The sequence below is a fragment of the Filicampus tigris genome, chromosome 3 (assembly GCF_054856515.1).
Source record: "Filicampus tigris isolate MCC_2025a chromosome 3, RoL_Ftig_1.0, whole genome shotgun sequence".
Lineage (NCBI taxonomy): Eukaryota > Metazoa > Chordata > Actinopteri > Syngnathiformes > Syngnathidae > Filicampus > Filicampus tigris.
The window spans coordinates 29,026,351-29,038,375 of record NC_141219.1 but is presented as its reverse complement, the minus strand read 5'-3'; the positions used below and the strand labels follow the sequence as shown (position 1 = coordinate 29,038,375).

At 39.6% G+C, this 12,025-nt stretch overlaps 1 protein-coding gene across 3 annotated transcripts; it reads left to right on the top strand.

Moving 5' to 3' along the window:
- The first annotated feature begins 28 nt into the window (after window positions 1-28).
- On the top strand, window positions 29-11,987 carry LOC147150549 (ZP domain-containing protein-like). Of its 3 annotated transcripts, none has more exons than XM_086026206.1 (14): window positions 29-176; window positions 738-943; window positions 1,095-1,232; window positions 5,394-5,535; window positions 5,612-6,668; window positions 6,915-7,056; window positions 8,192-8,338; window positions 8,414-8,482; window positions 9,387-9,451; window positions 9,579-9,769; window positions 9,861-10,261; window positions 10,465-10,564; window positions 10,819-11,017; window positions 11,108-11,987. In XM_086026206.1, the coding sequence occupies exons 1-14, from the start codon at window positions 57-59 to the stop codon at window positions 11,251-11,253; spliced, it is 3,123 nt and encodes a 1,040-aa protein (XP_085882332.1). In that variant the 5' UTR covers window positions 29-56; the 3' UTR covers window positions 11,254-11,987. The 3 variants fall into 3 exon arrangements, with proteins under 3 accessions (XP_085882332.1, XP_085882331.1, XP_085882333.1); XM_086026205.1 differs by having other exon boundaries at window positions 8,411-8,482; XM_086026207.1 differs by lacking the exons at window positions 29-176; window positions 738-943; window positions 1,095-1,232; ... (1 more) ...; window positions 5,612-6,668; window positions 6,915-7,056 and adding an exon at window positions 7,078-8,093 and having other exon boundaries at window positions 8,411-8,482.
- Window positions 11,988-12,025: the final 38 nt, after the last annotated feature.

The window sequence follows — 12,025 nt, the reverse complement described above, 5'->3', positions numbered from 1 at the left end:
TGAAGTTGCGTGTATAAATAGGAGGTAGTTCAGAGCCAGCTTGAGTTTGGGGCATCATGGTTTCCACATCAGTGCTCCTGTTGCAGCTTCTCCTGATCTCATTGGTGTCTGCATCACAATATTTTGGAGGACGCAGCACCTTCATCGGTGGAAAAAACTCTGATGGAACATTTACAGTGAGTGGTTGAATGTAATTATTTGATCATCAAGGATTATGGCATTTCCCCATGGTATGAGACAAATATTTGTCATACACATTCATCATTGTTGTATTGTGTGTGTTTTTTAGTGATTGCATTTCATTTATCCCACAGACATATCCTCTATACTGTACTTATTGGTGAATGTTGTCACATCACCTTATACATTATGTATCACCTGTAAACAACAGTGACAAACACTTAATGGAAAGATTCAACAAAACACTCCAGTCAAAATCGGGACTGCATGGGTCTGCCAGTGAATAGCAAAATCCGCGTAAAATTGACGTCCATTGAAATGCATTGGAAAAAAATAGGGAAAACAACCCGGTGGACCAAAAAAAGAATATAGATAAATACATATATTAAAAAAATATTTTAAAATATTTTCAAATGTTGTGAAATAAAAAATGGGGGAAAATATGGCAATAATTCAAAACCCCAGGTGCTAAACCACATGTATGCGGGGGTCGACTCATTTTCTTAAACTCTGTCATAAAACAAATTGTGTCAAACAATTTTAATCATTTTTCACAGGTCAACATTAGCACCAAGGCAACCTTCGATGGGTGTCACCAATCTGTAAACATGCATTGTTACCAAGGTAACTGCGGATATGAAGTCAATAGGCACAGAGTTGTACTTGACAACAGCACCAATTCACCGAAATATACCAGCCAATGGTGTGAAGCAGAAACAGTGATCACAAGACGTGTCCCATCCAACAAACCTTTCTCTATCCGGTAAGATTTTTCTTTATTGTGGCCATTTAAAATCTGCAACCTTTGTCTCTCATAAAAACATTTTCAGTACTCGCTCATACTGTGTTATTCCCTGCAAATTAAGTAGAGTACTGTATCAATAATTCAAGACTTCTGTTTCCATATCTTCCAGGGAATTTAGCTGTTGCTGGACTCCAATAAGGAACCGCGTCAAATTTCGGAGAACACTGACCACTGTGGATTTGGGTACAAGATCTGACACAAGAGAGCCAAACAAATCACCAGCTACTGGCATGCTACCTTTTGTTCGGTAAAAACCAGAGAAACAAACACTCTAATTACTGTTTAAGGAAGGAACTGCCCATAGGGTAGGGCTGCTCGATTATGAAAAAAAATATTAATCACGATTATTTTGGTAATAATTGAAATCACGATTATTCAAACGATTATTTATTTTTTTGCTACAAAACAAGAACAGGTTTAAACATGTAAAAAATATCAAGACAAAATTCTTTGAAACGCTATAATAATTTAAGTTCATTTTAGACCCAACAACATTTATTAAAGTAATTCTTAAAAAAAAAAAAATTAAAGTGCAAATGTATAAATTAAAGTATGGTTTCCTTGTATAAACAAACGAGTTAACTTGCTATGCACTTATAAATTGCCAAAGTAGCAAACTGCTTGGAATAAAATGCCAATTTTGGCAGAATAACAGACATGCTATTCATCTATACATTTAGACCTTTGTCTGGAGCCTTTTTTGTTTCGTATTTAAAGTGATATTTACACATAGTAAACAAAGTTAAAGTAATTTGCTTCTGATAAATTATAAATTTAATATGCTGATTGGGTCAAACTAATTTAAATGTTGACTGTTACATACTAGTACGTAATCTATACAATACTTCTAGATGACAGTAGGCCATATATAAACTGTATTACAATATAATGACCAATAATATGTTTGCAAATTGCATTTGAAGCAATTTGAAACAAAAATGAACAAAAATATGTGACTTCATATTATAGACTACACAAGAAATTTAACTTAAATCACAGTTAATAATGTTTAGCATGGTTGCTATTTTTGTACTAGTAAAAGTAGTGTATATTTGCATAAGATATGTTATTTAAAATAAATCCCTCGTGCCGATTGCGAAGTGGAGTCTGTGCCCTAAACAATTGGAAGCCTTGTCCGGGCATTGGATTCCGTTATCTTTTTGTCTCTCCGATGTTGATGGGTGGGGGTTACAGTGTTTCTACGACTGAGATTTGCGTTATAAATGACGCCAAATCTAACTCTGTGTTTTCTTGCTTTGCTGTATCATAACCTCATCGTAAACCAAACGATGGTTGAATAGATTCGTTGTGTTGCCGGTGGATGCAGAGACAACTTTCATTTTATACGTCTTTGCTCGCCGTCTTCCACGGCAAATCCAAAATGTAAACCAAATAAGCGATTTGCCTTGCCTTGCTTGTTTACAAGTCGTTCCTGTGGCGGGTCTTGTGACATTTTTAGATCTGTTACTCTATTAAAACGCTGAGCGGGAGCGTGTGCAGTGTGACTTGCGGGGTGCGGGCTGGCTGGCTGGCTAGCTAGCTAGCTTGCAGAGGGCGGCGCAACGGAGTAACTCATGTGCGCATGCCTCAAAAGAACTCCAAATTAGTATTAGTAATAATTTTTTTTAGAATTATGCCTATTTTGTAATCGTGGATTGTAATAATCGAAATCGTAATTGAATTTCGATTAATTGCACAGCCCTACCGTAGGGTGCAAAATAAATACCATGATTGTGAGAGCCACATAACTGTTCTTGATTTTCTGTGAAAAGCTACACTAATACAATTTCAATGAAATGTAATATGGTGAAATATTTATTTTAACCTTACATTTAAAAAAAAGACATATATTCTACTATTTGTTACAAAGAATATGATTTGCTTATGTGTCTGTATGCTGGCTGACGTGGGCAAATGCGTTGCAAACGGCCGAACGCTGCACACAGGAATGCTGCAACCCCTATATATATATATATATATATATATATATATATATATATATATATATATATATATATATATATATATATATATATATATATATATATATATATATATATATATATATATATATATATATATATATATATATATATATATATATATATATATATATATATATATATATATATATATATATATATATATATATAAATATGGCGGCACGGTGGTCGACTGGTTAGCACGTCCTCCTCACAGTTCAGAGGTCGTGGGTTCGGCTCCGGCCTCCCTGTGTGGAGTTTGCATGTTCTCCCCGTGCCTGCGTGGGTTTTCTCCGGGTACTCCGGTCCAAAAACATGCATGGTAAGTTGATTGGACTCTCTAAAATTGCCCCTAGGTGTGATTGTGAGTGCGGATGTTTGTCTTTGTGTGCCCTGCGATTGGCTGGCAACCAATTCAGGGTGTCCCCGCCTACTGCCCAAAGACAGCTGGGTCAGCAGAGTTAACTGAGTTAATTTTTTTTAGTGCGTTATGAAATTTTAATTAATCTCCATAGTTAATGCTTTAATTTTGACAGCCCTAATATATATATATATATATATATATATATATATATATATATAGAGAGAGAGAGAGAGAGAGAGAGAGAGAGAGAGAGAGAGAGAGAGAGAGAGAGAGAGAGAGAGAGAGAGAGAGAGAGAGAGAGAGAGATACCCTGTGGAAATCCAACACACTAACTAAAAAATGACGGCAAGAAAATAATGATGCAACTACACGCCACTAAACCGGCCGAATCTGGCCCTGGGCCCTTGAGTTTGACACCTGTGTTCTACATGGTGACCCCAAAAAAAGTGTCCCAACTTTCAAGAGTATCATGATTTATTCTTTATTTCTTTTTTTCAATCATGGAATCAAATACAACTTGAAGTATATCTAGTTTATTGTGTTTAGAACATCACATTAAAACTTTATACTCATTGGCCTTTTCTTCTTAAAAAATATAGATCAAATTTCCAAATCCAGATCTTCTTTCAGGGCCCGTTTTTTTCGGGGGCCACCCTGTATTCACCACCACCAGCCTTTGACTATCGTGTAATTTTACTTACTGTATGTCTTGTGTTAATTAGATATCGTACAATCTTTTCTAAACAAGCACGGTTCAAGCCACGTAACTATGCTGCTCCATTATAAAATTGTAAAATATAACATCCATGTGTTAAAAAGACATGAAGTAAAACGTATCTTTTATGTTCTCCAAAATATGGTTAATTACAGGAGCTACTAAACAAGCAATCCCGCCCAGGTCTTTCCAGAGAATCTGGTCTCTCAGGACTAGTCCTGCGGTGCCTCCTATAGTGAGAAGGGTCCGGCTTCGGCCGGGGCGTTCCTGTAAGGATACAAGAATGCTCACTGGGCGTTCCTGTACGCGTTTTGTTGACCAATGAGAAGGATCCAGTTACAGCGGAGTGTTCCAGACAAGACACAGGGTGAGGGACGCGCAGTGGGTCCTCGCGACTTCACAACGTCCCATTCATCATTTTTAAATCAAACATTAAAAAAAAAAAAGACATTGTCTTTCTTAGGAATGCAATGTTATCCAATTCACACGTAGTTGACTGTAAACCACGTTCCAAATTAAATGTTTGGAGTGTGCTGATTAGAAATTATTTAGTGAGTACAGCTATTCCACCAGGGGGCTGTCTATGCTAAAGTAACCTACTATCTGTAGTAGAAGCAGCGGCAGTGTATGGAACCAAGACGAATGTTGCGGCCATCTTCAATAAAAGCTGCAGCAACACACGAATATTTTCTATGTTTTATTAAAAACATAACATGAAGGACATGCGTGTGCATTATTAAGCCAGGGTCCAGATGACAACATGCCTCCTCTATGCATACACATTAAACGTTTTTTAAAGTTGCTTTTCTGAAACGCTTTGGGCATCATATGGTGAAGCTAAAACGCTATAGAAGTTCACTAACTCTCAACACGTGAACTGTATCTAAAAAACGCAGGCGTTTTGAAAACTTAATACTGGAGAACAGGCGTTTTCCTGCCAGAGTGACGTCGGCCTTGAAGTGAGGGGGCGTTCCCGTTCTCAGAACGGGGCGTTTCCGTCAAAATCGGGAACGCCCATTTGTGGCTGCAGCTGGACCATATTGTGCCTATTGTGGCCTGGCAAACTTGCATTTAGTGGCGTGAACTTGCATCATATTTTTTCTTGCTGTTGTTTTTCAGTTAGTGTGTTTTACATTTCTGTGTTTTTTAATTTGCATGTGTGTTTGTCTTTTTCTTTTTTTTCCCCCTCAGCATTCCTTTGTTTGCGGCGTTTGGCCATTTGCAGCGCGTTTGCCTCTGTCGGCCATCGTACCCTTATGAAATGAAAGTAATCCATGCTGCAATAATTTTCAATGTGAAAAAATGATAAGGCATGAAAGGAAAAACTCAAATTATTCTTTTCTTAAGAGTTCCTCAAAACTGCCCACGAGCATACAAGGTAATGGCCTTTGATGCTGATGCTGGTGACCAAGTGCGATGCAGATATGGAAAAAAATTGAATACAGAATGCGGCTGGTGCAGTAAGCCTGTAGGCTTTTTTCTGGATCAGGTTTGTCTGATTACAGCATGGAATAAAAATGTCCTTTTTTAACTTTAATTGATCAATTGTTTTCAAAATATGCCAGGACTCTTGCACTTTGCACTACAACTACGCCTTAAATGATCCCAGAGTTTATGGATTTGAGTTGGTGGTGGAGGACTTTCCACAACAGCCCATCACACTATCCTACAGCGATGGCTCCCATTCCTTCAAGTCTCCACTGATAGCCAGGAGAAAGAGGCAAGCAGTCAACCCATATTCCTGGTACTGGTCCACTTCTCCACCCACCAAGTGGCAGTGGAAACCTACAACAACACACCATTGGTCACAATGGCCCACAACAACCCCAGACCCATGGTGGCAAAGTCAAACTGCAACGAATAAAAGAGCACCTCCTACAGGCTCGACAACTACAACAGCACCGTCCACCTGGTGGTGGTGGACACCTACAACAGCGCACCCATGGTCACGATGGCCCACAACAACTCCAGACCCATGGTGGCAAAGTCAAACTACACCTACGACGGGCGCACCTCCTACCTGGTCGTGGTGGAAATCTACAACAGGACACCCGTGGTGGCGACATCAAACGACAACTAGTCGACTTTGGCCTCCTACGGACTCTCCGACTACATCAGCGCCACCCCCATGGGCATGGTGGAGAACTACAACAGTACCGTCCACCTGGTGGTGGTGGACACCTTCAACAGCACACCCATGGTCACGATGGCCCACAACAACTCCAGACCCATGGTGGCAAAGTCAAACTACGACTACGACTGGCGCACCTCCTACCTGGTCATGGGGGAAATCTACAACAGGACACCCGGGGTGGCGACAACAAACGACAACTAGTCGACTTTGGCCTCCGACGGACTCTCCGACTACATCAGCGCCACCCCCATGGGCATGGTGGAGAACTACAACAGTACCGTCCACCTGGTGGTGGTGGAATCAGGAGACTACAGGACGTGCAACAACACCATCTCCCGTTACAAGGCAAAAGAAAACTGCAACCACTCGACCAACAACAACCCTGTGGCGGCGGCATCATAGCACACAGCATTTTAGCCCCATTGCAATCCACCCATATACCCCAAGTCCATCTCTCAGCAAACTACCTTTGCAATTCTCATTACTGGGTAAGCATGGTCTTATTGTACTATGAAAATATATGACCATGGTAAATGAATCACTTGACTACATAGAGATACATGTTTTTGATCATTTGATTATATTTTAGCTCTGGCAATGAACAATGTAACAGGCCTACTCTATAGGGAATATGCAATATGCTGTACTATACCACAGCACATTGACCAGAATATCAGATACTTAGCCTTACAACATCATCATCAACATGAAATCAATTTCTTCCTGGCTTTCAGTGGACCCTCCTGTTCCTTCCTGTCAAGAGGGACATTACATACCGAGGCTCTTATATCCAACACCCCAGAATGGACAACGAATTTATGCAGAGGTCAATAAAGAAGTGGAGATCAGAGTCAAAGCAAAAGCCGTGTATGCAGAGTAAGTGAAAATCAACTGTATCGGTTGGGGTTATGTCGCGGTGGACATAAGCGCAGGGAAGGAGGTGAGGCAAAACAGGAATGTAGAGTACTCTCACAAATGGCATTTACAAAAAAGGAAAATAAAACTAATGATGCTGAATAAAGAAAGAATAAGTATTGACAAAGTTCAAAAATTGCGACAGAAAGTGAACAAAGAAATGCAAGGAACAATAATGATAATGATAATAATGCATCAGATAGATTCACCGGCAGAGACAACGGGCAACATGATACGTGACATTAGAAAACGACCTGAGAAAGAGTGCACAAAAACTGGGAAGTAAAAGGGGAACAGGAATACATCAAACTCCAGATTACATGAAACAAAACTAATCTGATCAGACACAAACAGAATACAAAAGGTCAACAACAACAACAACGCAGATCGTGACAGTGTCATAGTGTTATTGTTCAAGCAGATACAGATGCTGCCAGATGTTGACATAGGGACACTACATGAGCCACACCAGCAGGCCAATAGCATGCAGTCAAGAGATACTCCATGGTACATACTCCATGCTAAATGTGCTGCAACAAATCACAGTTATTTAAAGATGTGCATTTATGTATTCAAGCGAGATCTGTGAATACTTTATAGTATACTGTAGTTGCATTATTGTATTCATAAGCACATACCAATTGAACTGCAATAGATACATATATTTCTGTATTGAGCATAGTTCCATCCATTATCTGTACCGCTTCTCCTCACAAGGGTCGCGGGGCGTGCTGGAGCCTATCCCAGCTGTCTTTGGGCAGTAGGCGGGGGACACCCTGAACTGGTTGCCAGCCAATCGCAGGGCACACAGAGACAAACATCCGCACTCACAATCACACCTAGGGGCAATTTAGAGTATCCAATCAACTTACCATGCATGTTTTTGGAATGTGGGAGGAAACCGGAGTGCCCGGAGAAAACCCACGCAGGCACGGGGAGAACATGCAAACTCCACACAGGGAGGCCGGAGCCGGGATCGAACCCACGACCTCTGAACTGTGAGGCGGACGTGCTAACCAGTCGACCACCGTGCCGCTGTATTGAGCATAGTTACCGATGAAAACATCGTTTTGTTTTCTTTTTTTGAATGATCCAGGTTACATGACATCATTATGAGTGGGCCAAAGAATATGAATAAGCACAGAACAACACATGATGAGTTCGTCATAAGGTGGATGCCCAGACCTGGCGATGATGGTAGACATTTTCCACTCTGCTTCGCTGTTGAATCAGTCACATCAAGGTCAGTCTTTGAAACTTCTTTTAAATTAGCAAGAAAAAGGAAAAGCAATTCTTAAGCGCTTTATATATTCAGCAGGTCTGCTACAACCACAACCAAACCTTCATATGACATATATCATCACGTTTACTCAACCAGTTTTCCTGGGTAAGTAACCGCGCACACTAAGAAGGTAGAGTGAAATGGTCATTTTATCATCACCACTTGAATATTGTGGTGTTAGGAGGAAGTCAACGCAAACATTTTTTTTCAAGAATATGCTCTATTCAAGCCCACTATAGTGGAAACAGGGCATTCTGATAAATATTGCATTTGTGGAATAAGTGTTAATGCACTCGTTTTTAGCCATCTCCGGGGGCGGTGATTTTGTCTTCTGTTGACCGAAAATGACATCGCAACTGCTCATAACGACCAATCACGGCTCAGATTCAGAAAACAGGTCAGCCGTGATTGGTCGTTGTGAGCGGTTGTGATGTCATTTTCAGTCAACAGAAGACAAAATCACCGCCCCCAGAGATGTCTAAAAACGAGTGCATTTTGATGCTTAATTTATATTTCACAAATGCAAAAGTAATCAGAATGCAGAATTCAACTAGTGGGCCTGCTGGGAACATATTCTTGAAAAAATATATGTTTGGGTTGACTTCCGCTTTAAGTAGACATTTACGTGCCTTATTTGGCCAAATGTAAGCACTGGCGGAGCTAGGATTTTTTTTCCTTGGGGGGGCCATGGGGAGGCAAGGATATCTTTTTACAAACACCAAAAATTCTTTTGAAAATGATGATAAAAAATCATTATGTTCCCTACGAGGAAAATTTGGAAAATAACTAAAAGTCAATTATCTGGTCTGGGGCATGGGGGGTCCAAGCATATTTCTGGGCAGTGCCCCTCTGCCCCCCCCCCCCCCCCAGTTCCACCAGTAAACGTAAGAACCATCTTTTCAATAGCAATACTGTTTAGCAAAGTTCTATCGATGCATTAAAAGTAAATGACTCTTTCTGGACATTTTTCTTTATTCATCATAATAATGGGTCCACCAATTCTGTGCAGGTCCAATCGATTAGTCTATCAATCTGAAATGAGGTGTGTTCTGCTTGACGTTCAGAAGGAGAATGGTGAGTCAGGAATTAGTTCCGGCAGTTAGTTTTGAAAGTAATTTATTGAAGGAACAAAAAACATGCCTGCAATTTTCAGCTCAAAGTGTATGAAAAAAGTGGTTAAAAGCATATCTGTCCTTTTCAGTTCACGCTAAGGTGACCTGCGATGAGTCCAGTATGACGGTGGTAGTTGAGAAAGCGTCACTCCAATGGGTCCATTTGGATCACCTACGTCTCATTGATTCCTGCAACATTGAATGCAGTCTCAAAAGACACTCCAACAGCACACATGTAGTTGCTGTCATCCCCCTTCACTCTTGTGGCACTCAGCTGGAGGTACTGTTACTGTATTTAATTTCATCCTATGTTGCTCTGGTGAACCTTGGCTATGATTTAAGAACTGAACCAGTAACATTTTGCTCTGCAGGAGGATGATGAAAATCTCATTTTCAAGAATGAAATAATTACAGTGGACAACCCTCAACACATCATCACCAGGACACACAGGCTGGAAGTAGGCTTCCACTGCCAGTACCCCAAACGAGGAAATGTTACCCAGAGTTTCATTGCACACAGAGAGAATATCGTAATTTGGGAAAAGGGCTTCGGCATGTTCACCTACCAGTTTGAGTTCTACCCAAATGACCAATTCCAAATCATGATTAGTCCAACCTCATACCCTCTGGACTATAAACTAGGAAGCAGGGTTTACATGAAGATTGAGGCCTCCTCTTTGACCAACAACACTGAACTTTTTGTGGAATCATGCAGAGCTGCTCCATATGACAACCCCAACTTTAGGCCAACCTACTCTATCATTGAAAATGGGTAAGTTTACAACTCTTTGGTAGTCCGGGTTGCCAGTGCAAGTCAGGCTTTACTTCTGGCATTGACAATGGTGCTTGAACATTACTCAACTAAATTATATACAGTGCCAAGTAGAAATAAAATATCAAATTTGTGATATACTGTCCAGTGGAATGCATGCGGGTTCCTAGACATTGCATCATCCTTTTATGTGCTCTGATTAGATGCGCAGTGGATCCAACGGTTCAGATCTACACCCCTGCTCATGGACATGAATTCAGGTTCAGCATGGAGGTCTTCCAGTTCATTGGATTGCATGAACGTGTAAGTATCTATCTATCTATCTATCTATCTATCTATCTATCTATCTATCTATCTATCTATCTATCTATCTATCTATCTATCTATCTATCTATCTATCTATCTATCTATCTATCTATCTATCTATCTATCTATCTATCTATCTATCTATCTATCTATCTATCTATCTATCTATCTTGTTCGTTCGCTAGCTAAGTGAGGGCTCTATAACTACTTCAATGGTTAAGCCACAAGTACTGCTTTGTTCATTTATTCAGGTGTACATCAGCTGTTCAGTCTTGATGTGTGAGGCAGGGAACCCCAACACCAGGTGCTCACGTGGTTGCAACAAGAGCATCTGGACAGATGATAAACACCATCATGTAAAGAGAGAGGCTGGCATCCAGAGTGCCAACCATTTTGTTTCTCAAGGACCACTGCGCCTTACGAGATCAGCAGAGAGTGATGGACGCCCAGGTAGGATGATATGAAGTATGACTTTATTTTCCCAACAGCACACCTGACTTTGTTTCTCAGTTTAAAAATGGTGTCTCTTTTTCTCTGTAGTGATGATTTTGAATCTGAACCTCATATTCATCGCTGGATGTCTTCTAGCAGTTGTTGGCATGATCAGCGCTGTTGTCATGTACAGAGCCAAAATGTCAAGGGTTAAATATGTTCAATATGAACATTTGCCAACAATTGAAAGCTAAAGACTTGCAGGTAGCATATGCAGATTTTCTTTCTAAAATATTCACATACAAAATTTTATTTTGAACTTGTTTGAAATCTCATATATTCGGATATGCGAAAAATAATGGTTGGGGAAGCATGTCAAGATTGAAATGGACATATTTGTTATTGTTAAGAAAATAAGATACTGTAGTTTATAGTGGTGTTGCGATCGTATTGTGTGATCGCATTTGTCAATCAATGCCTTTCATTGCTGATCACAAAAAAAACACTCACATCCAAGTCTCCTTAAAGGTGTCCCATCCTCTGTAAATGTTCTTCTTTTTACAAAAAATCTAAACACCTCTCAACAGTAAATTCTCATCCCTCTGTCGTTCTCAATGAAGCATATTGATTATCTTTGTATTTGATCCAAATAAGTCATTTGCAAACATCTGCTTTTACTTGGGACAACAATGATCAGTTCCCATATTTTATGACATGTTACAGATCAAGCCAGTAACTGAATTAGGGACGGCTTTATATATCCCTTGATGTATTTTTGGAGCTGATGTAAAAAAATGTATTTACTTTTTCTAGCACATCAGGTTTTTGAGATATTTTCATTTATGGTTTTTAAATTTGATCCATAAAAGCTTCCATAATACAAATTTAACCATGGGTTGCCATTTTATAGCTATTGGTTGTTATTTTATATACAGTATATATATATATATATATATATATATATATATATATATATATATATATATATATATATATATATATATATATATATATATATGGAAATTT